This window comes from Chionomys nivalis, chromosome 5 (assembly GCF_950005125.1).
Source record: "Chionomys nivalis chromosome 5, mChiNiv1.1, whole genome shotgun sequence".
Classification (NCBI taxonomy): domain Eukaryota; kingdom Metazoa; phylum Chordata; class Mammalia; order Rodentia; family Cricetidae; genus Chionomys; species Chionomys nivalis.
In genome coordinates this window covers 9,419,575-9,444,747 of record NC_080090.1, presented here as the reverse complement: position 1 = coordinate 9,444,747, position 25,173 = coordinate 9,419,575, and the positions used below count along the sequence as shown (strand labels likewise).

The following is a 25,173-nucleotide window of genomic DNA, read 5'->3' as shown; positions in this document are numbered from 1 at the left end:
ACTTCAGGGGCCAATGAAGTCAGATCTTATTGCTTTTTTGTTTCCCCCTCCACTGTGGGAGGAGGAAGGCAATGATGCCCGTTAGTTCCCAAAGCCAGTTTACCAGTTTGTGAAGAATCCACGCTCGGTGCCTAACCCGTATGACTCAGAGGTTAATCCTGCTGTTTCTGGAGCCCAGAGAGCCAAGGTGTGGATGCTGCCTTGGTGCAACTCAGAGGACAGGGTGAGGTAGAGGCTGGGGACTTGGGGTGACATGAGTATGAATTGAGAAGATGAGATAACTGTCACCGGCACATGGGGTCCACTTTCTCAGTGGCTATCATGAGGTGGAAAGCCAGGCCCCTCGCAGGCCCCTCAAGTGGCTAGTCAGCCCGTCGGCAGAGTCCAAGTTCCCAATGAGACTGCCTAACTTCCCTTGCCCCTTGCTAAGGGCTCAGGTTGGAGGCTGGAAGGCTTAGAAATAAATAGACCCGGGAACTTGATTCATTCATTAGTGGGCTGGTAAATGCCACTTCCTACGGTGGCGATAGGCATAGCATGTCACTGGGTATATCCATCACAGAGCCTGTGGGGTTGACATTTCTCTAACGACACATGACAGGCAAGAGGGGTACGTCTATGTGATTTTTTATGTAATTTCTCCCTTTCTTCTTGGACATTGAAAATGAAAGTGTGTCTCCCCTCAAGAGACCCTTCCACCACCGTTCCCCTCCACATGCACTGAACTTTTCCTTACCCAGCCTGTTCCTGCTTCCAGCCAGCCCATGCAGAATGAGCAAGTTTGGAAGCCTTTCTATAAAGAAGCAGGAAGACAGGTGGAATTTGGAAGCCCTTTCCTCTGCTCCAAATAGATACTTAAATATGAGCAATGGCTTGGCTAACTGGCGCATGACTGAAAACCCTTCACCGCTACTGCTATCTTTTGGCCTCAAAGCCACCAAGCCATTTGAACAAGCTCTCTACACAACACACTCTTAGTGGGTGGCAAGAAGGAGGAGAAACACTTTCCTTTCCTTCCTGTGCCAGTCTCACTGGTGACAAGCCAAATTGATCTTTTAAGAGACTGAATAAATGATCCCTAAATACACGTACACACATGGCTGACTGGGAAGGTACCCACAGAATGATCACTCAAAATAGGAGAGGGGAGGAGAGGGAGGGAGAGCAGCAGGCTGGAAGTGGGGCTGAAGGGCACATCCTCACCCAGTGCAAGGCTCCGTTTCTGTGCTGTTTCTGAGATTCAAAGTGTTCATCAGTATAATGAAGCAAGGGGTCCATTGATTTATGGTCTGTTTGGCAATATTGCATTTTTAAGCTCCCCACGTCTCTTTTTGTCACTGGGCTACATTCAAGCACAGAGAGAGGACAACTTTAAAGCCCCCTTACTCAACAGCTTTATTAGTGATAGCGTCCCATGACCTCCCCGAACGAACATTCTTAAAGAAAAAGATAGTGTGTAATGTCGCTGCACTGTGCTCATTGTCCTTTGTTGGGGGGAACAAAGAATTTTCTACAGTGGCTATAGCACGCAATTATACAGCTCTCAATAGCAGTGTCTTGGCACATATCAAAGTTCAGAGGAGCCTTTAGAAAAAAAAAAGGTGTTTTGTGGCGGCCTAGGGAGGCCTCATCTCTCCTTCAGAAAATAGTTCAAGGCTCTTCTGTCTAGCTTCCCTACTTAGAGCTTTTTCCCCTCCTGCTTCATAAAGTTTAAAGGGGTTCAGTGGAGTTCTGTGATCTGTTTCCTTTGAAAGATTGAGCCTCGGCGCACAGAGGCCCTTTGACTTCAAGAGTTCGTGGATCCGTGTCTTTAGGTATCACATGTCTGACCTTATCAGTTACTCCATTTAATGTAGGAGAAAAACTCTCAACTCTTTGTGTTTGTCTGTTTTGCCTCTGTGAAACGATTTGGTGAAAAGACCATCTTTTTAACACACCACCGAGAGCCCATTTCTGACTGTAACCTACCCTGTGGCTCTTTCTCTCTAAAAAAAAAAAAAAAAAAAAAAATTGTCCTTGTGTTTTGTGTATGGATGAGTTCACAGTGAGAATGGAATTATACAAGGGTGGACGCACATACAAAAAAAAAATCTTTTGCTTTTCTCCCGCTCACCCCTCCCCGTGATCTGTTGGCTCCCTGGCGGCTGTACCCCAATAGGCAAAACATTTAGCAAGCACAGAGATGGCGGCTGGGGTGCTGGGGCAGTGGTGGGCTTTCTCTTGCTCCGGCCTACCCTCAGGCCTTCATAATTAATTATCCCTGGACGATGAGCAAAGTCTGAGGACAGTGTGGAGGGGTGTATTGTCTGCTGTGCCGTCCTCTTGGCCTCGCCTCTTCCTTCATCCCACAAAGGGTTATCAGTAGGACGGAGAGCAGGAGAGCACAAGTTCCCTCCTGAGAGCCGCTGGTGGTAGCTGCCGCTTTTGGTGCGATGTTAGCTATTGTGTTCCGTCTACCCTGGATTGAATGTCTGGAGAAGTTCTGACACCACATTGAAAACCAGCCTGAGTATATGGCCTGGATTAAGCAGATTCCCATAGCAAACCCAGAGCTTGCTGGGACTTGCCCCTCCCCTTTCACCTGGATGACAATTTCAAATCCAATCTTCTCATTGTCCCCCACAGGGTAGTATTTAGCTTTCACAACTGGCTTCCTTGTCAGTCACAGGGCAGAATGTCTAGCCGTCATCTGCTCGTGTCTCTTCAATCCACCCGTCTGAGTTGGCAGCACTATTTCGCAAACAGCCTTTTTGGGTGAAGCATCGGAGTTTAACTCTTGAAAGTAGATTATTCTAGTTTTAAAATCGGGCTTCACCCTCCAAGATTGCCTTAAGCCAATCTCCAGGGCTGTTTGGTGACTTGACAAGAAAACAAATACAATCTGTTCCCCGGCCCCTCCCACTTTTGGCGGAGATACAAAGTAACGATGGAAGGTAGAAGCGCTACTGGGAAGAAAGAAGAGCTCTCTATGGCTGATCATTACGCTGGGTTTTTTTCTGTTAAGTAGGGTGAAGCCAAGAAAAACAAATATAACCGTTCTTCCGAAGAGTTGAGCTAGCAAATTAGTAAGGTTTAAAATATCGACAGTGCCGAGAGGGCGGCAGCTTCAAGGCTGACGGGAACCATATTGAAAAGAAATCTGTGTCCTTCCTAGTGATTCTGTTTGGATGGACAGGCCTGCCGGATGGCCGCCACCAACTCTGTCCCTGGGACTCTTTGGAAACACTGCCACAGCAGACCTTTTTGGTATTTAAGGAGAACCTGAATGTGGGCGTTGACACAAGTAATATAGTCAAACCAAAAAGGGGTCATAAAAAATTCAAGTTCTCCTCATGAATATTTCATGAGTCGCTATGAAAAGGGACACTGGTGTAGGAGGCCTTTGTGCTTGGAGTTCTTCTTCCGGGCTCCAAGCTATTGTTCTTTCAACCTCTCAAACAGACTTTCACTTTCAGACTGACAAAAGTCACTTAAAAGCCAGACAGCTGTACCAACACACCCACCTTACTGAGAGCAAGAGCCACCGGGGCAGGTGACAGGGCCTGCTGGGAGATCTTGTTTAAAACATGAACAGGGCCGGTCTGCCTTCCATCCCATGCTTAGTCATTGCTTTTACCCCCAGTTTGAGGTTACCCCTTTTTTTACGCTGGTGGTTAGTTTGTGGTCTGCCTGCTCACAGGTTGCCCCAGACTATTCCTTGCGTATTTTCCTTTCCCCTGTGCCTTAGGTTGTGACCAGAGCCACACACAGCAAGAGTCACGGATATTAGAGGTTCACTCCCTCAGTTCTCTGGAGTTCCATCTCCCTCTGCCTGTCTCCCTTCAGCCTCTGCCATTTACTCCCCGTCTCCCCGAAGTGGTTCAGATCTCCCCTGCCTCACTGGCACTCGCAGGAATTGGGTGAGAACCCCGGGCAGAGAGGGACAACAACTCCACCTGGGAACTTGAGACAGAGTGGGCCACAGCCCAGCCGTCGGGGCCACAGCCGCTGCGGCCGGCCGTGGAAAGTCCTCTGTGTGTGTGCGTGTGTGTATTCCAGGCCTCCCTCCCCTGTCACCTTGTGTACAGTCTGGTCTGTGACACTGTTGGTGATTATGTCATTATTTTGCTCTGGGGGCCCTGGCACATCTGCAGAGCCCCAGCACATCTTTGTTGCACTGGCACAGGTCCCACACTGCAAATGCTTCATTAGCCCTGCTGCCGGCCTCCTTGCCAGACGCGAGTGCCCAAATCCAGGCTTCTTTCTGCTCCGTTCTTTTGTGTGGCTGATGAACGTGTGTTCATCTTCCTGGTTCTTCCCCCATCTCCCTCGACTTCTGAACTCCAGATGGCCCAGTTTTCTTGCCCAGATTACTCCCAAGTCCACAAGGAGAAGCAAGGTGACACTTTACCCAGTACCCACCCCAGCCCTCCCCACCTCTGCTGCTTTGGTGCTCCCCACATGAATAGATCTAACGTATGGGATTTTTTTTCAGACTTGCAATTTGAAGGGATACGAAGGGAACCTTTCCAGTTTGTGTGGCAGGCAAGGTTAGCATGAGTTGTTAGCTATCTCTTGTTCCAGGAAGCCTCTCTCTTCTCAGCCCCCCACACCCCTTTCCATGCCCCCTGTGCCCCCTTCTGCTTAGTGCTTCATCCTACCAGTGATCTAAAAGCTGGCTACATTGTTAAAAGTTTCCTTTCTCTAAATGGATGGGGAGTCTTTGCCCCCACCCACACCATAATCCACTGCCCCTCCTTCTGCAACCAGCTCCCCAACCCCCAAACAATCACCTATTATTAGATGCTTGAAGGGATTAACGCTTGGCTCTTGAGGGAAGGAGCTGATTCTCTTCCCTCTAGAAAGTTAGCCCCTGTGTGCTTAGCAGAGCCCAGTCGGGGAAGGTGGGCTGGCTCCTCCTCCAGGAACCTCAGTCCATTCCAAAGCTTAATATCTTGGGCTGTGATGACGACTATATTATTGGTATGTTTAATTCCCCCTTAAATTTGTATTAATTGATCTGTGTTCTTGTGTGACTAGCAGCGTCCCCATTGAGATTTAACTGGTTTTTAGCCCCTCAACAGCACAGCATGGTATAAACATTGCTCTGTGAGCAACAACTGTGAGTTTTCCTTGAAGGTATCGTTAAAGGCGTCCCATTTTTACAGCGCTCATGGTCAAACCATTACCCTAAATTCTAATTCAGAATCTTAGGACAAAGACTGTGGTAAGGACTAAGGAGAACGCAAAGAATGAATGGTTATGCTGTACTGGTTTCCCCGAGAAGTCCCAGTACATTCCACAAGGATATGCGTGAGCCCTGTTCTGAATATTCATGAAGAGTCCAGCTGACCAGGTGGAGAGAGAGGAGGCTCTCTGGACCACCCAGCCCTGTGTCAGCCTTGGGCAGGAGCACCTCAGGAGAGTCTAGGATCCATCGTCCGTACTTTTCAGATGGACCTCCCAGGATTGGATCCTTTGGTTTTGTCACCCGAGGGCTTGTTAAAACGTTTTAAAACTTAACCTCCCTCTCAGACTATACCACTTCTCAAAATAATAATTCTCTAAATTTATTCCCTGCTGTGAAGATAGTCCGCTGTGTGGATGGCTCTAAAAGTGGCTCCCTTGAAGCTGTAGAGGGATAGAATTCGAGGATTTGCAGATAGGGTCACAGCCATTTTCTCTATTTCTTTCTGATTTCATAGACTTTGAGTACTGTTCCCCGTAGTCTTCACCTCTACAGATTAAGGAGCAGTAATCCTTTTGAAAAGCCTAATCGCATACAGTCAGTGGGCTGCTCCGATCATTTTAGCTGCCCTGTACAATGTGTTTCTGCCTGGTAGTGTTATTCCCAGGGATGACTTTGGTGACTGAACCACAAGGCAGAGTTCCTGGTGTGGGTAGCCATAGTATGGTTCAAAGACTGTCCCTTGTGTGTGCCCATTGGCACTCTGTTGACTGCTTTACCAGTATATCCTCAGAAACTGGATTTCTTAAGCAATGTATCTCAGTACCTTTTTTTATTTTCTTATGTTGGGGACCAAACCCAGGGCCTGATAGGCACGCACTCTACATTCCTAACCCCTCAGTAGTTTACTGGTTAACGTGATCTCACTGATCACTTTACAATTCAAAACCGTACAAATTCAAAAAGGATGATCAGATTCTTGGCAAGTCGGGTAGATGGAGTTGTGTGCACAGGACATGCCCATCAGGAGGAAGAGTGGGCAGGTCTACCCTGCTACCCGTGTGTCCTCACAGAGTTTGTAATGAAAACTGTGGTCTGGGACTTGAGTCGGTAGCAATGACAGAGGTGGTGAGACATGTTGGCTTTTCTGTATTTGGTCATGTGCAGCAAGTTTATTTACAGGCAGCCAACACTTTATAACAGGCATCACCTTGAAATCTTAGGAAGATTCTCTCGGGGGATGTCTGCCATAGTGGTCCTGGACCAGTATTAACGTAGTCGTTCAAGACGTGCACTCTGCAACCGGTCAAGTCCGGACCCACTCTGCTCTACTGCTTGTCAGCTTAGAAATGTCGGCAAGGGTCTGTGCTTAGCTTTTTCATCTGTAAGTGGAGATGCAGCTCCAGAGTTGAACATATTCAGGGTTGTGAGAATTCAGCGCACCCACATGGGATTATTAGCACAATGTGAACCCTGCACAAGTCCTTTTATTGGTTTGTGGAGCCAAGGGAGCTAGGGAGAAGCAAAAGTGGAGACAGTGGAACCACTGGGGAGGCAGATAAGACTGAATAGTGATATATTCCAGAAAGGGGGAGGCAGAGCAGGCTGAGGCCTACCAGTCTGGCTGAACTGGGCTCCAAGTTCAGCTGAAGACCCTGTCTCAAAAGGCTGTGTGGTAGGGGGCAAGGGAGAGGGAGGAGATGAGAAAGAATAAATTATGTAAATGAATGAAGCTATCGAACCTTTCTAAGACATGGTGAGAACAATTGAAGAAGACACCCAATGCTGACCTCTGGCCTCTCCACACACGTGCATACAGACACATATGTGCACGCACAGAACACATGTACACACAGAACATATGTACACACACAGACACATGTACACACACAGAACACATGTACACATACAGACCCATATGTACACATACAGAACATATGTACATACACAGAACATATGTACACACAGAACACATGTACACATAGAACACATGTACACATACAGACACATGTACACACACAGAACACATGTACACATACAGACACATATGTACACATGCAGAACACGTGTACACATACAGAACACATGTACACATACAGACACATATGCACATATCCAGAATCTCATCATTGCTACATTATCAGTAGCCAATTATTGCATCACTTCCTCCTGACCCTAGCAGTCACCAAACAGCTCTTCTCAGAACTGGGTCAACTAATCAATGCAAAACTAGTTTTCAGAAAGAAGGTGGTTTTTCCTGCCTTGCCCAGTCCTGGCCGTGAAGGCACTGCCATCCTGGGACTGCCTGGGGACTCCGAGAGGGCTGCAGGAAGGAGAGACGCAGGTTCAGACTGTGGCCATGCCGGCCTCCCCTGGGCACTGCTAAGCTCACCTGGAAAGGGACATGAGTAGACACAGCCTTGCTCTAGCACCGCAGTGCTGTGACTCCAGAGTAGAGGGCATCCTGCATTCTCTCCCAAAAGCCCCTGCAGCCCTTTCCGTGCTTCAGAGCCATGAGCTGTGAGTGCCGAGGTCCTGGGAATCCAGATGGCATCCACGTGGGGCCACTTCCACCCATGTGACTCTGCCTAGCTTCATTACTCAGTGAGGGTCTCCAGGGGGCTCATTTTCCTTTCTTCCCAAGGCCGCCTTGCAGATCCAGATTTCAACAGCACCCTTGGAGATGAGGAAATTCCCTTATTGGGATGATAGAGACTAAGTTTTCAAATTGACAGTTGATTGACTGACTTGGCACAGCCGCTCTCGCTGCTCACTTGGTTGACCTGGCCATCCATTGGATGAGATGGCAGTGGGGACTGTTCACCTGGGTTTCTACCATGTGGTTGGATCTGTGTGTACTGGGGAGGGCTGCAGACCTCAACACCTGAACACGCTATCCTATCCCTTCCCTCCTTCAAGGAAGAGTTAGCACTGTTTGCAGTGTTCTGCCTCTACTGCAAGGCATGATGGGTTTTTTTTTTCCCTTGAAAGACCCTCAGTCATCAAGACCAGCAATGGGATTATTTCTGTATGTGCAGGTGTGTTGTGGGCAGGCAGCAAGTCCTCCTGGATTTGTATGTTTCACACTTCTTAGGGCTAATATACCCAACAACTTCTGTTTTTTTTTAAGGCCCCCTTACCATTGTCAACTCAAATCTGCTACAGTCGATGACTGTTAATACAAGGTAACCTAGTCACTGAGAAGAAATGACCAGACGCTGGGGTGAGTGGAGGAGGATAAAAGGCCCTGATCTCAGGGCCACTGCCTCTCCTTTAATCCAGAGACCGTTTTCAAAGATCTGTTATTTCAGTGCCTTGAACGTCTATGAGATGGTCTGTGTGTAGATTTCTGGGTGTGCCTGGCAGCAAGGCACCCAGCATTATCCCAAGTCCCCTTAGGTTTTGGGAAGAGTCTCTCCAGCCCCCAAATGCTCCCTGGTTTATCCTAGAAATTCTCCTTTGCTTCTCCAAGCCACCAATGTTTCTTGAGAGATTTCAGAGTCAGCAGAATCCTCATTTATGGCTTTTGAGGTACAGGTGGCCCCTCTGTGTCTAATTGGGACTGGTTGTCTGTGGAGCTCAGCTTTTCCACGGGTGTTCAAGTTCCCTGATATCAAATGGCGTAGTACGCTGCCTGTACAAACCTTCCTTGTATATCGTAAGTCATCTCATGATGTAGAATGCACATTGTGTGACGTAGAAGCCTTGCCACAGTCTCACAGCTGTGGTAATGGTTCCTAAACTACTGTTCAGTAATAACGCTAAGGGGGAAAAAAACTATGCAGTATTCAGGGGAGATGCATTTTTTTCCAGATAGCTTGCATCTGAGTTTGGTCAGCTCTGTGGAGAAGGAAGGTCAATTCCACACGCTCACCTTTGGCTCTGCCGAGTGTAGTCATGAAGTAAAGATGGCTGGGATTCCCCAGATATAAAAACAAAACAAAAACGCTCTGGCAGAGCAATGATCTTGTACTCAGAATCAAGCGATGGAACTGTGCCTGCTAATCTTTCCTTCCCCACAAACAACCCGAAGATTATTTGGGGTATCTTAAGTCATTGTCAGCAGCCCCCACCATGGGTGGTCTCTCAGTCAATGCTTTCTTTGGTATTTACCATGAGCAAGGCTGTCTCAATACCCTTCTGCACCTAAGATCTTCCCAGGAATGTTGCTCATGTTGTTCCATGCACAGGAGCACAGAGCAAGCAGACCAGGTTTAGTATTGGCCTAAGCGGGGCTGGCTCATGACAGGAAGGCTGCTGCTGCTGCAAGCCATCACACAATGCACTGTCCAGCAGGACAGGAGTCACTGTGGCTTACCTGTGCCCCAGCCTTCCCTTCGCACAACATCGGAGAATTAGGCCATGTTGATTTTGGATAATCTCCTATCCAGGAATGGCACCGAGCTTGGCTCTGTTTGCTTTAACCACCTCAGCTTGTAATTGTCATGAACGCTAACCTCTTAGTTTGTCTTGACACCAGGGGCACATACCCTAGGCTGCCTTGATGTGTAGTTTGTTAGCCCTACAGAGCGACTGGTCTGCGGGCTTCAGTGCCCAATTTCCCATCTGAAGGTGGAAGCAAGGGATGAGGTGTATCGTGAAGCATGCAGGCGTCTCTGCTGGGCTCAGTGAAGCCTTTACTCCTAAGAAATACTCAATTTCCTAATCAAAGCAGGATGTACTCCCGCCCACCCCAGCCTCTGTGTATGCCTTATTACCTCTATCCCCATCAACCTGGACAGCCTCAGCTACGTCTGAGGAGTCAACTCTTCTGCAAGGGTGGAAAAGATGAGTTTATTATTTTCTTATCTGTCCACTGAGTTGACCATGGGATGTGATGCAGTTTAAAATGCATGCCTGGATTGCTAGCAGGAATAAACGATGGTAAGATATGTTTTTTGTGACCCGGAAATCATAGCTACTGAAGGTGCTATCCTCTAGAGCCCTGTGTCTGTGATGTGTATGTGTGCTATCAACATCTTAAAGGTGTCAAAATCTTATAGTGGAGCTGAGTTTTCTAAATATTTAAATTTTCAAAGGCAGCCACACTTCAGATAAGGAAACAAAAGGAAATGCCCAGGTGTTTCTTTGCTGTTGTCGTGAGGGGGATGTACAGATGGAGTATGTGTCAATCACAGTGTTGCCACCCCCTCCCCCTCCAGCTAGGTCCCTCCCTCTGATCCTTTTCCAGGGACCCTCGCCTCCCTCTTGGTCTCCCTGGGACTGCTCCCTTCCACAGTGGCCTCTGGGAGACTCTACAGGCTTTGGCATTGACAGAGGCAGGGGTGCTGTTGGAGCAGGTCGCAGGTCTTGCCTGGGAGAACGCCGCAAGAAGCCCAGAGCTGTGGGAACACGCAAAGGGACAGGCTTCTCTTTGACCAGCTTTCCTAATCACCTTTGCATCTAGCAGAGAGAAGCCTGGAGGCTCTAGGGTAAACCATGGCTCCTGTTCCTTCCTGGGGCCAGGGTCGGCCCTCAACCCCCACAGCCCTTCCACATTAACATGACATTGCCTGATGAGTGTAGGCTGGGAGCAGCTTCCACCAGCTGAACCCTCTGATCCCCAGCTCACTGGAGAGTCTGGCTTTGGGATTTTGGCAAGAAGGCCTATTGCCCATGGGGTCAGCATGAATAAAGATTTCTTTCTTCCTTTCCTTTTTAAAAGTCAAACATCAACTGAAACTCTTCCCAAGGCACCCTCTGCTCGGGCCCCCTCCCCCCCCCCCTCTCTCACACACACACACTCACACACACACACACACACACACACACACTTAACATTTCCTCACCTGAGAAAGTTTACTTTGTGTAAAATTTGAACACCAAATCCATCTTATCATTTTGAAAGTGTGTTTACCGAGCTTTGTAGTAGGGACAGACAGGCTGTTTGAAGGCCACATACTTTTCAAACCTTGGTTGCAACACGTTTGCCCCATTTTGAAACTGTCTTTATCCAGCCAAGGAAAAGGAAAATCTATTTGACAAAGTGACACTCTGGCCAGTTTATCTTGTAATATGGCTTTAGCTCACTGAACCTATTGATTTTCTTAAATTAATGTTTACAGAATGCTACTGAATTTTGTTCAACGGAACATTGTTCTCTTGTAGCTTTGTTTTAAAATATAACCCCTGTAGGGTTGCAGGGTGTGTTGGGGGAGACAAGGCACAGACCATTACATCATGTGTTCTTTTGCTTAAACCAAGGAAACACAGGCTTTTTCTCTGCATGTGTTTTTTTGTTTTGTTTTTTTTTAAACATTTCCTGAGAGTATTTAGTCTTCAGATGTTGAAGTAGCTAAGTGTGTAGTTAGGAAGTGGACTCACTCTTGGGGCCCCATATTACATGAGTATTAAATTAATTGAATCCTCCAAGGTGCGTGAAAGTTGAATGTTCCCTGCAGCATCAGAGGGGGGTTTAGGCCCACTCTTAATTGTTGTGGAAATCTCCCTCTAGTGTGCTGTAATCCTGGCAGCTGCCCTCCTCCTGCACATAGGTAGAGTGTCCTAAGCATTTGCATGCTATTGGCCCTTTGGTGAGAACTCTAAACAGGACACCTTACTCTTAGACGATGGTACTCGGGGTTAATGCATAATGATGTCTCTAAAGATGACTCCAAACTGGCCCTTCCCAGGGCAGAGTCTGCTTCCATCCAGCCCCTAACAGTACAGGTGAGACTTTGAGTTCCACACAGCATCTTTCTCCATTTGTTGACCCACCAATACTATCACCCAAGCGGACCTCCTCAAAGTGTCCCTCAGAACTGTGCTTTCACGTGCACATTAACCACAGGGAGATACTTCTAAGTGTGAAGACCGTTCTCACGTTTCTGCCCACCACCATACTGGGACATGGTCTTTTGTGCCTTCCCACACAGGCACATTCCCCCAAGGGAGAGCTATTGGGAGAGACTCCCAGGATGATGCCACCCTTAGCATCCTGGAGCTTCCAGTCTTCTGAAAGGCCTGGGAGGCTGGGCTGGCCGTACAACCTAAGTGCATGCGTGGCTGGCATCTTGTGACCATATTTCATAGTCCCATGACTTATCTTTTCTGCACCTGGCAGAGTTAGGGTGAGCAAGACAGAGGCAAGGAGCTCCAATCATCTATCTGTACTGCTTTTCTACCCGATAATCTCTGTGAAGAGTAACTGCAACATCCGAGTTTATCTATCTCGTCCCCTCGGTCTATAGTACATCCATCCACTCCGTCCATGCAGGCCGAGTCCCCAGCTTGCGTCACTGCTGTCAGGGGACAGGTTTCTCCTTGATCAATATTGACTTAACAAACAGCAGGGATGGGCGAGTTTGTTTAGAGGAATCATGTGCCCACCAGGGTGAACGGCTGGGAAAGAAGTCCAGTACGTGTCTCTTTCCTGGGACCTCTGTGTGCCAGGCGTGTACATGCGTGGGGTGCCTCGAAGCCCTTTCTCTCCTGAACTCTTCCGAAGGCATTTGGGAAAGCCTAGCTGCGCTTGCTTGGGACAGCACTCATACTTGCAGAGGGTTCGTGATGTATATTGAGTTTCAAAGAACATTCTAGAGTCTGGTTTTCTGTCCACACCTCTATGCAGGTTTACACATTTTGGAAGAGTACCCTGGGGTGAATGGCAAGTACATGCATCTTGCTCTAAACCCTTGTAGATAAGGAGAAGGGAAAAAACTGCACACAGAAATAATAAAAGCAGTTTAACAAGGCTATATATACATCTCTCTCACACACATACATATGGAATGAACCTATGGAAGCATAGGCTTCTGTATGTATAGACTGAGTCCCACCCCCAGGAGGCCCTGCAGGTTTTCAGAACTGCTTAGCCAGCCTGAGCCTCAGCTGTGTTTCGCTGTCCTTGTAAATACGAATTCAGCAGCGCCCAAGTTGAGACCACTTTTCTTTCAACCCCACTGACACAATTGTTTGCCGGCTCCAGTCCCTGCCGTCCATTCAGGGTGACTTGGGGGCATCTGGGGTGAGTTTGAGGCTTTTTGTTTGTTTGTTTGTTTCAGTGAATGGGGAGGGGCTGGGGATGCTAGGGGGTGGGAGTTATTTATTTATTTGATTTGGTGAGTCCCCGAGTTGTAAAAAGCTGTCTGAAATATTTATGCAGAGCGGTCTGAGGAGCCGGGTTCTGTTTTATTTACTGCACAGTAGAGCAGCCACAGAGGATTAGTTCTACAATACCCGGAACAAAAGCCCAACAGCTGATGCATGTGATGTTGGGAGGTGACAAAACGGTCCAAGTATGCTGCTGGCTACGGCAAGCCGTCAGCAGATGCAGACAAAAGGCCGGAGACAAGAATAACCCTCTCTCCAAGGCGAGCGGTGAAGAGGATCCAAAATGCCAGCACCCTTTTCTCCTTGACATTGTCTTCTGCAGTCAGCATTTTATTGCCCTTTTATAGTCTTAAAAAAATAAAAGTCAAGAAGGAAGAAAAAGAAAACCCACACACAAACTAATTCACCAAGATACATGTCAGGGAGCCCTTTTCCCAGCCCTCAGCCACTCCTGTCCGTCCTTACACACGTCTTCCGTTCTTATGTTGAAGTTCGAGGGGAAAGCATAGCTTAGACGATAGTGTCGGAAAGGTCTTCTTCCTAAGATCAGAATCTGTTGATGGACTGAATGGGCCACTAGGCTGTGGTTCTTGGGAGGGGCTCGGAAGAGAGGCAATGCCTGGCTTGTTTTCGAGCCATTTCAGTAAAGATGATCCCACCGGTGGGTTGAGGCCAGTGGGCCAGTTTTTGAAGGGGATCAAGGGTGGAGAAGTGTCCACGGGGACCTGAGCAAAGGGCAGGGTTATGGTCCCCCACAAGAGGCCGATGAATGAACTGGTGGATGCTTCAGAGGTGTGAAAATTCAGCTTCTCTGTGTCCAGAAAATAGGGAGGCTGTCTTCTTTTCAACCTTTGTCATTCCCCTTCTATTCTCTGTGACATTCATCCAGCTGCCAAGAGCGTTTGGCAAGGTTTGGGCCAGCGAGCACACTTCCAGTGACCGCTAACCTTGGTATGTCCTGACACTTATGATGAGTGTCTGCAGGACACAGAAGGCAGGCAGCCTGCTATGTCAGGCTTTCATTATGGACTGCAGAGACTAGGGACAGCCAGTTTAATAAAACAAACCATCCTTGAAGGTAAAGCAACTGGGAAGAGGAGGAGGAAGATGGGAGGGGGATGTCTTTGCCACTCAGTCCAATGAGAGAGAGAGAGAGAGAGAGAGAGAGAGAGAGAGAGAGAGAGAGAGAGAGAGAGAGAAGGGAAGGAGGGAGGGAGGGAGGGAGGGGAGGGAGGGAAAGAGGAAGGGGAGGGAAGGAGAAGCAGCAGATAGCAGCGAAACATCCACTCACCCACCCCACTGCATGCGTGTGCTGCCCAGCTGTGGACCTGGCAGATGTGAACTCCTTCTCCCATCCTCCTGAAACCCAGGAGCCACTGGCTCACTCTGATCAATAAGCAAGAGCCAATCATTGGGATGGAATTGATAGATGCTTGTTGGCCAGCTCCCTTCAGAGTGACCACTGTATTCAAGTACCTTATTACCAGTGTATTCTCTAAATGTCAAGGCAAGCCCTTTTGGGGGTGAGGCTCCTCGGTCAGGATGCCTTTTTATCAAAGCAAAGTTTCCATTCTCCCCTCCTGAAGAACTCCTGGCCAAGCAGCTCCCACAATAGCCTCCTCACTCTGCCAAAGACTTTGGAAGCCTTTTGTTTTTCCCCTGTGGCATGTCCAAAGGCCTGGCCTTCCCCCTCCCCCGCCCCCAGCAGCCTGCATTGTCTTGCATTCCAGTGACTTGATTGACTGTTGCACCTGATGCTGAGGAGAGAGACTGGAGGGTTCATTGTAGAGATTGTTGGGTTCTATTAAAAGAAACCTAGATAAGGGATTACTTGTCACTAAGGGCTTCTCTGCAGATGTTTATTAGTGATTGGAAAGCCATTAGTTGTGAGGAGATGCACAAAATATGGACAATATCACGTTCCTAATCCTGAACCCCAATGTCCCCCCAAACATCAGGAAGATGTTAGTTTATTCCACAAATAAAGGTGGAGAAAGGTTTCGATCAGAGAGCCAAGGCTCCCTGTTTCCGTGGGTGAGGTCTCTACCTGTGGGTGGAATCCCCCGGCACTCTCTGAGAATAGCAGTTGCTAACCCACACTAGCTCTGGAGCCACCAACAAAAGAGAGCTGCTCCAGTACCAGAGGAACCCAGAAACCTTTCACCCAGCGCAGACCTGCGTGCACACTGCCCAGAGCAGGCAGTAAGTTAGCAAGCTGCTTCATTTGTGCACGGGGAAGGTACCCATTCCCAATAGCCAGCCGACAACTCACTCTCTGTGCCGACTTCTGTTTACATTAAAGTCACAGGCTCCCTGGGGATGGTTTTCTGAAGTTGTAGACACATAGCTTGTCAGGAATCCATTGCCTACACTGAGTCAACCTGCCTTGATAAAATCATTAAAGCCAGGCTAGGGGTACAGGTCTGTCATCGCAGCACCTAGGAAGGAGGAGGCAGGAGGATCTGAAGATCAAGACCATCTTCTTGGACTACTTGCTGCGTTCGTGGCCATCCAGAGCTACATGTGACCCTGCCTCAAAAGATGAAGTTTTAGCATCCAGCATGTTCTAGTAGGAAGATACCTTGGCTCGCACAGTTGATGAGCATCTTTATCCCATGATTACTCTATCTCAGAGAATCTCCTAGGTTTTTTTTTTCCTATAAAATGATAGTTTCCAAGACCCATATTGCTGAAAATTTTCATAAAGTTGCTTCTTTTTTGGTCTTGATAGTGATACTGATGATCAAACCCAGGACCTCGCTCAGGCCAGTAAATACTGTGGCACGGAGCTGTACTGGGCTTCCTTTCCTCAAAGCACTGGGGGGGGGGGGGGGGAGATGTCAGGAGACTACAGAGCATTATGGGAGAAAGCAGATAGGGGAGGTCTTCTTGTTAATGACAGTAAAGTTCGCGGAATAGTTATAAAAAGGCCTGCCACTGAACATGTAGGTGAAGAGAGACCTGGGCTCCTCAGCCAAAGACACCTTGTGATGAGGACGCTGAAACCAGTTACAAGGAAGTGAAAAGCCAGACACAATACAAAAGCTGTCACAGGCAGGCTGGTGGGATGAGCTCAAGAAATGGATATTTAAAACAGACCACTAATCCAGCAGGTCTCAACCTATGGGTCGTGATCCCAAAAAGAACACGGGAAAGGAGAGATATTTACATTATGATTCATAACAGTAGTAAAATTACTGTTACTAAGTAGCAAGGAAAGTAATTTTGTGGTTGGGTGGGGGGGTCACCCCGACATGAGGAACTGTACTAAAAGGTCTCAGCCTTGGGAAGGTTGAGAACCACTGCTCTAAGCTGAGGCTCACGGGCACTGAGAAAGTGAATTCAGACTTGGCTCCATCTCTGAAGTTCCGCTGTCCTCTCAAAGTCCTTAAATCACCCTCCCTCCTCCAGGGCTTGTGCTTCCGTCGTCGAGGTACCCAGACAGCTCTGCTCCCGACAGTTTTCACAAGGCCCATGTCCTGACTGTGTGTGCGTCAGGGGTGGGGAACTTCAGGCTTACCCCCTTTCTCTAGAGCTCACACCTGTGTCTCTCAGCTTCTTTCTCCTGAAGTTCTGGGATTGTTGTCTGAGAAACAGTTTTCCATGGAGGTTCTGTTGCCAGCAGCCAGTGCGAGCACACTGCTTGGCACCAGTGATCTTTGCTCCTGTAGCAGCTGGCTGCAGACCTGTGCCCCAGCCATTTGTCCTCTCTCAGTAAGGCCCGTTTGCTATGACTTGTCACTGGGTGGGAACGCGATGCTCCCTCCAGGAAATCCGTGAGTGTGCAGGTGCTTCCGTGGGAATCTGTGGGGGAGCTGTGGGGGTTCTTAGCAGACTGTTGTTTGCCCAGCCAGGGAGCAGGAGGTCCTCCGTGTTCTTCCAGTCAGCTCTGAGCTCTGTCCTGACAGACCAGGGGAAACGCCTTTGGGAGAGATTGCTCAGTACCCTCCTCTTTATTTCTGAGACGGGGTCTCAGTGTAGCTCTGGCTGGCCTGGAACTCACAGAGATCCAAGTGCTGGGTGGCATTAAAGATGTGGGACACTATAGTTGGTGCTTTCCTTTTCTAGACTCCATGTTGGGAGTGTTTCACTTTTTTTTTTCTGGGAAATTACTAGATTTCCCTAAAAAACAATTGACTTGCTATTGGAAGCAAAGAGCTACTTTGTCCAATTTGAAATTTGAAATCCAGGGACATCCAGTGATTTTTATTTTTCTGTGTCATCTGCCATTCATATATGTGTGTTAATACATGTATGACCCATGTACATGCCCATTACCCTTGTTGAGAAAAGACCAAGAGGAAGGTGTTGGACGTGCTTATAGGTCAATGATCTCCCTGTTGTTTCAGTAACTGGCATTTCTGAACTGTGGTGAAGGTTTTTCGTGGTATATCTGTGAGGGCTCACTAACATGTACTGAAAAAATTATGACTTCATGTAATTATTTTGTGAATCCATCATGTTCTTCTGTGAGTTACTGCTGAAGAATATTAAGTGTTCCTTTTCACAATCAAGAGCTCAGACTGTCTGATCAACGAGTAAGAGATACAGACAGACAGCTCACGTATACTCATTTCTGTGGAAGCAAAGGCTTGACAAAGAGAAATTCCAAAAAGATTTGGGAAATGATAATCTTGGGATGACCTTGAGTGACCCTTTGGATCTGTCCCTGCCTTAGTTTTTGCGTTGTATAATTGAGATAGCGTCTTACACTGAGGTTGGAAGAAGGGGATGGTGTTCAGTATGAGATGTAGCATGGTGCCTCTCACAGCTAACACTCTGTAAGTATTAGTTTGTACAACAGTGACCAGTTACACAACCCACTGTCTAAGGAACAAGTCTGATGTCCAAGCAAAACATAGGAATTTGGAGTTCATATCTCAGGACATTGTGTTGTGATCTTACCATTTATGGTACTGTCTTCGGAGTTTCTTCATTGACAATAGGGCTTTAGTTTACATAGATGCCCAGCATTTATTATCCAACTCTGAGAACACATTTTTTCTTTCATAATGGAAGTCAAAAGGAGAAAGGAATAAAATTCCGAAAAAGGAGTTGGCAAGTTTGTTCTAGAGTGACCTTCCCACCTCCATGAGGCTGTGGGCCTCCTCTCTCTGCAGTGGTGTTCACAGTGAAACCCTGGTGCTGGTGGGCCTGTGTCTATCCTCAGCACAAGGCTCTCTCCTGAGATGGTGGAGCAGCCGCCGTCTATCACAATGCTGCTATATATAACAACCCTGCACAAGAGAATAGAGGCTGGCCATTTTTAGAACATGCAGGTGCCGTCTAAAGCCCCTCTCTGAGGGCACGGAGTTAGCTCAGTTTCCTTTGAAGAACTGCAGACTTGAAACTGAAAACTTTATTAATACCGTGCTCTCCCTGTATCAGCAGGTTCCAGAGAGGTTCCTGGAAGTTGCGCAGATCACATTACGGGAGTTTTTCAATGCCATCATCGCAGGCAAAGATGTTGACCCTTCCTGGAAGAAGGCCATATACAAGGTCATCTGCAAGCTGGATAGTGAAGTTCCTGAGATTTTCAAATCCCCAAACTGCCTCCAAGAACTCCTTCACGAGTAGAGATTGCAACAACTCTTTTGAATGTATGAATAGAAGAAGTCCCCCTTGGATATCTAACTTCTGTGTGTCTAGATTTTTATTTCCTATCTGTGTGTGGGGGAGGCATGGGTGTGTCATGATATCAGCTGGTGGTTCCTGCTCATCCCTCTGGGTTGTTTTAATTTTCCCCACTACAGGGGGATGGGTACCTTCCTTCTTCGCCTTTAGTTACTTTTGCCCAAGGCCCTTAATATTTGGAGACTTGAGGTTGGGTTGATTTTCAGGAAAAGGGAATGTCAGCCTGTGTAAAGTCTACAAGAGCCAAGGACACTCTGCTCACCTGGAAGCCTATTGTAAAAGGCCACTAGCAGAGTGGTACCCTGGCTAGGACACAGCACACACCCTGACCGCCCCCCACCCCCACCCTGTGCCGTGTCTCTTGTTTCTAGGGTTAAGAAGTTCTAAGAGAACTCAAGGAAAGCGCTTCACACACTGGAATACCCTGTTTAATTTGAGCCTCATAAGTAACTTTTTCTTACACGTTTTCACAGATGCCAGCGGCAGCTGGGCAGCTCACACTCAAAAGTACCCTCAAAGGACAGATGTTTAGAATGGTCATCATCACCAAGCCTTTTCTAAGAGAAATGGCATACACCCCAGACTAAATTTTTACAAAACCGAGTCTCTGGAGATGAGACTGGAAATCTGTGCGGGTGGACCAGCTGTCCCTGTAAACTTTGTAAAAGGCTCTTGGTGGGACATGTGCTCAGAGGTGTTGACTTAGAGAAGACCCTGTACTTTGTCTTCATTTCCTATTTATTTTGCTTCAGGTATTAAAAGGCATGTACCTTTCACATGTATTCTTTGCTCAACTTCATATGCTTAGCATTGCTGTTGCTGTTTAACCCTTTTTGTTTCTCTCCTAAAATACTAACTTCTGGATACCTTTCTATAGTAAGGAATTCAGAAATGCCACTGGCCATGAAATCCTTGCCTACTCTTGGAGCGTGTTGACAGTTGCTGGTGGACCCGACCTTCACATTGTGTGAGGACACCACCCAGGATTGGCTCGTTTACATGAGTATGCCAGGATGGCCGTCTCTCTCTTCACTTTGGGTATAATATCTTAAAGCGATGGATAATGTCTTTTTTCTATTTCAGAAGCTAATGTTGACCAAAGTGTGAGAAGAGTCCAATAGGTTAGTTTGGGGTTACCCAAGAAGACACAATTTCAGCATACTGAGAAAGCTAGCTGCTATTTTCCCCATTCTCAAATGGCTCCCCCGCCCCCAGTTTTTTGATGACGTACCATGTCCTGTGCTTGCATTTAAAATGCTGGGTACCATTCACACTTACTTTCTTGGCTGGATTTTTGTGTACAGATGCTGTGAACAGCACTGTCCACTCTAATAGTGTGGTCCAGGCCCCTTCTTCCCCTTAGATAATTTGGTAGACACACTCTAAAAACAACACAGTAACAGATCTGGTATTTAAAACATAAAGAACAGAAATGCCGTTTTTCATTAATTTTTTTTAAAGTAAAAAATCAGCATTTGACTTTGGAGGATGCAGGTCAGCCCTTGTGCCTGTCTAGCTGGCTGGATCGCTGTAATTCAACATCATTTATAAATTCTGCTGATGGACAGGAATGTACGAACACAATTATTGTCAGCACAAAGCCTGAAAACCTGCTGACTTTAAGCTAAACAGTAGAGCTCTGCGAGGCCCGGCATCTTCCAGGAGGCCAGAAGGCCCTAACAATGAGGACAGAGCATGAACAATTATGGTCAACGCTATTCATTCACTACAATGGCATCTCCTAGTGCTCACGCACCCAGAGATGTATATAAAATTGTTAAGAGTGTATTTCTTATTTTTCTGGGTGTCTTTAGAAACAAGAAGCCCAGGTAACCAACCATACCACTGAAATAAATGCTAAAAGTCAAGCGACAGAATCAGGAACCAGTCAGTAAAAATTATGGAAGTCTTTGACTTGCTTTGTCTGAAAGGTTCCTGCAAGGGCAAAGCAGGATCCTGGCTGTTCCGAGTCACATACCAGTCAGATTCCCACCATGTCACCCTTCGCAAGGTCAAAGGCAAAGCTGCTGGGTAGTCAGCTGGGTAGACAGATTTCTAGGTATCTTCACAATCTGGGGCAGATGAATATTGATTCTAGACTTGGATTTTTAAAATATTGTTTTCTTCTGCCTTTCTAATTGAAATAAGCAAATTTAGCAAAAACATGTGTATGTTCTGCTGACTGTCGGTGCCCTTATGTACCTAGACTCCCCTCTGTGTTCACTACGGCTGGAGGTGACTTCACACTGGCAGTCCTCTGAGGACAGACTCAGCCCTATGTTGGAAGCAGGTCTCCGTGACTTTGCATTGAAGTGGTTGCTCCCAATACAGCCGTCAGGCCATGCGTCCTCCCAGTACAACGGTAAAATCACACAAGCCTGTCTCGCAATGCTCCTATCAGGCAGTTAGTCTTTAAATAAAACAATAACAGTAACAAAATCTCCTACCTTTCAAATCTTGGCTCGGCTCTCACCAAGTGAAACCTTTTCTTTTTTGTGCACAGGAGAAAGTCGACTTCACAGTGGGAGAGTGGGGACCAACTCTAAAGTCTGTTGCAATTCCATATCTTCACTTCTTTTATGCTAACCCCATATTATTTTTGCGCGTACACTCAAGGTGATAAGTCTGTGCCTAGATCTAAAATGCACCAGCGCGGGGATTTTTAAGAATCCTTCAGAATACCAGTTCTTTCCCCACCAGTACAACTGTTCTTGTGCCTTCTGTGGCTCTCTGTTTCATCTCTTTTTACTTTATTTCCAATACTATAGCTGCAATAAACACTACATTTTTTTTTCCTGGCTGTTTGACATAATGTTGATAGCTATGCATATTTTGCGTCTTTTTAAAATGAAGCGGGAGAATAATGTTTTTGAAGAAGAGAAATTTTTAGAACAGTTTGATACACCGCAAATTATTTTTTTCCTCAATTGTTTGAGCAGCATTCGAGTTTTGGAGATTCTTGTAGAAGCCAGTTTTTTTTGTAACTGTGGTGTAACTCTTGTTTTTCTTAGCCTAATGAGAAGCACTATAGAAGCAATATTTCATACCATGTGCAATGTGTGTGCAGAGGTGTGGGTGCGAACACACAGGCACACACATGTAAAAAAATATACATATGTATGCGTGTGAGGTGGAAAGCTTACCTTTCCTTATCTAGACTTCAGAGCTTATTTTAGGCATTTGTTATGTTTTGTGAGAAGAATGTTCTATTTGCAACAACACAACATTGACTTCTTAATGTCTCTCTGGCTGTTCAAGGAGATGTTTTGCATTAAATGGTAAAAATATGTGGAAGATGTTAGGATGTAGTAATTACTTCAGTGACTGTTCTCCCCCATATTCCTGAAGTTTGCTTTGTGCCTCCGAGTATTACTTAATTGAAGTGTTTTATGTTTGAAGAAATCCTTGTTACTGTGCTAGGAATATGGGTGAATATCATTTAAAAAATTTTAAAATGTCAAAACAGAAACACTAAAGCAAAGGGGAACTTTTATAAGGAAATGTAAATATTTAACCTCATGGCCGTTGTTACGTAAGACATGAGATTTTAATAAATATCTACAGTATCACAGCATCTGTTGAATTTATTAGGGACACTACAGTAACTACAGGCAGTTGAAAGCATTCTCAAAAATCCTGTTCTCTACTTGCAAAACACAATAGTCCCTATCAGATGTCAAAGGCAAGGGTAATGGCGTCTCTGTAAATCTGTGACATTTCTTTTCTGTGTACATGAAGACATTTAGTAAGTTGTCCCCCACATCCACACACACATGCAGGTTAATATCGACTACTTACAGAGTTTTGGGAGGGAACTAAACATAGACTGCTCCCCCAAAGTGACCATAAATTAATCAAAGAGCGGTACGCGGTTTGCCGATGTTCCCCGGAGCAGCAACGTGTGTAAGGACACGAACATCGTTGCTATGTATATTAAAGAGTATTCCTGGTGTGAACAGCACAACCGTTTCCTCCTGGTGTAAACTCTGTGTCTTTAGATCACAGCCCTGTTTTCAAAGGCTCCCCTTGGGAAACACAATGGTTGGTACGTGCGCCACCGCATCGCACTTCCGTGTCACGTGCGAGGTAGCGCACCTTTGCCTCTGTGGAGCAGCTGGTTTCAAACCACCTAAAAAGTAAAACTAAAATGTTCATCCTCAGAGCTGGGGTTCACAGTGGTGTTTAATCTCTGCGTCCTTTTGAAGGACCCTTCTAAGACTATGTGGAAGCTCGTGGTCTTTGAGTCTTCTCGACTGAGCTCGCTCTCAAATCAGACACCCTCCTGATGTGCACACAACGTGAACAGGCAGGCAAATGGCAGTCCTGCCTTTGTGAAAATGGATTTACTAGATATTTTTTTAACAACAAATTCCTCTGTGTATGAGGGAATAAAGCATTTAAAAATTGTATATTGCCACTTCAAATTTAGACTTAGGAAAAATGATGTATTTGGAGTTGGTCTCAGCTCCCAAGAAGGGTCAAAGGTCACAGCTTCCCTCAACATTGTCCCAGCCATTTCTCAAATGTATATAGTATAAACCGTGACAAACACTGCCTTTATATGATTTAGCAATATGTTGTAAATAGCATTATGAAGCTCTTTTTTGTAATAAAGACCCTTTGATTTGAATATAGTACAATAACTGAACTGATAAAGTCATTTTTGATTTTTTTTAGCTAGAGGCAATTTCAATTGTGCATTTTGTTATTGTCTATTGTTCTGAAGACTGCATAATTTATTGGTTTAATTTATCCTAATTTATTTGATGAAGGTGTACAATTTTGTATTACCAAGGATGTACTGTAATATTAATTGATAGGATAAAACAGTGAGACTCCCTGTCCATCTTCAAAAGAAAAAAAAAGGTGCCGTAGACAATTGATTTTAAAGTAAAAAGTAAATCAATTTAGTTTGGCAGCTACTAAATTTTAAAACAAGGAAAAAAAATAAAGGACAATGTTGTCATGGGGAGGGCGGGGAGGGTTTCCGTTGTGTGTTTGAAGCTTTTCTATATTCTCCGAACTTGGACCGTTTGCTTTGTACCACTAAAGGGTGCAGTAGTCAACTGCCTTGTGTGCCTTCCATCCTCTCCTGAACTGAATGTATGTGCAGTATATATGCAAGCTTGTGCAAAATAAAATATACATTACAAGCTCATGTCATGTGATTTTTTTTCTGAAAATGTGTGACATTTTGTTTTTGGACCTCCGAGGCTTCCGTCTGACTGATATCAAGTCGTAGCTTTCCTTCCATTGCTGTTCTTGCTCATGCAACTCAGCATTCCTCCAGACCATGCCTGCTGGAATGGCTTGCTTTTTTTTTTTTTTCTTTTTTTTAGAGCCTCTCACTTGGATTTAACTTTAGTACCCCTCAACTTGAGGGAAGAGAGAAAGTAGTCCACCCTGGGGAGGTGACTTCTGGGTAAACACTTGCTTTGTGAGTGACAGGACCTGAGATGGTGGAGGCCCAGAACTCACGTATAGCCACATGTGGGAGCAGGAGTCTTTAATCCCAGCACTCTTAGAGTGAAATATTGGAAGGGTGAAGGCAGGAGCCTCTGGGAAGCTTGTAAGCCAGCTAGCCTGACAATGAAGACCAGATAGACTGAGGATTAAGGCCAGCTAGTACTGGGGTAGACAGACCAGATAGTCTAGGGGTACTCAGAGGCAAACAAGACCTGGTCTCAAACAAAATGAAAAATAAGGACCTGTACCTGAAATTGTCCTCTGAGCTACATGCAAGTTTGCCCTTGACCTCTATGCATGTGTGCATACTTAACACACATGAAAACACACACACAAAGATTTAAGTTGTAGTGTATAGAAACCCTTTAAGTTGGCAATTGCTACAGTTAAACCTAAGAATCACCATGATTATCCGATTACAGCGAGCTTTCTTCAGTACTGACCAGGAAGATAAACACTGGCCAAGTCCATACCTGGGATTCCCTGAGAAATGGTTCCAATTTTAGGTCAGTCGGATGCTTGTAAAAGCAAATTCCCACAAGGTTATGGGACTTCCTGCCTTCGTCCAATCAGGAGTAAGCATATATCCCAACCTATTTCCTGCCAACCTATCTGGTGTCTTCTGCCTGCGCAGGTGGGGCAGCCAACCTTGTTGACTGAATTGAAAGCATGTGACTTGTTATCTCACAAGATCGAAGCCCAGCATTCCAGAAAGTCATCTGTCCTTGGGCAAGGGGGGGCTTCCAAGTTAACCTTAGCCCTTACCCTGCTGTCATCAATTAGAAAGAGAAAAGATGGTCTCCATGGTCACATAACACCAAATTACTTAAGCATGGGGTGCACGTGCTTATGTT

At 46.3% G+C, this 25,173-nt stretch overlaps 1 protein-coding gene across 6 annotated transcripts in view; it reads left to right on the top strand.

Annotated features, from left to right (window-relative positions):
- Prox1 (prospero homeobox 1) overlaps window positions 1–23,818 on the top strand; it is a 55,581-nt gene extending 31,763 nt beyond the window's left edge. For 5 of the 6 annotated variants that reach the window (XM_057769760.1, XM_057769758.1, XM_057769757.1 and 2 more), the window contains one exon: window positions 18,608–23,818. In XM_057769760.1, coding sequence (XP_057625743.1) covers window positions 18,608–18,796 — 189 coding nt within the window. In that variant the 3' untranslated portion in view covers window positions 18,797–23,818. The remainder of the gene's footprint in view (window positions 1–18,607) is intronic. The other variant, XM_057769762.1, reaches the window with a different exon arrangement.
- Window positions 23,819–25,173: the final 1,355 nt, after the last annotated feature.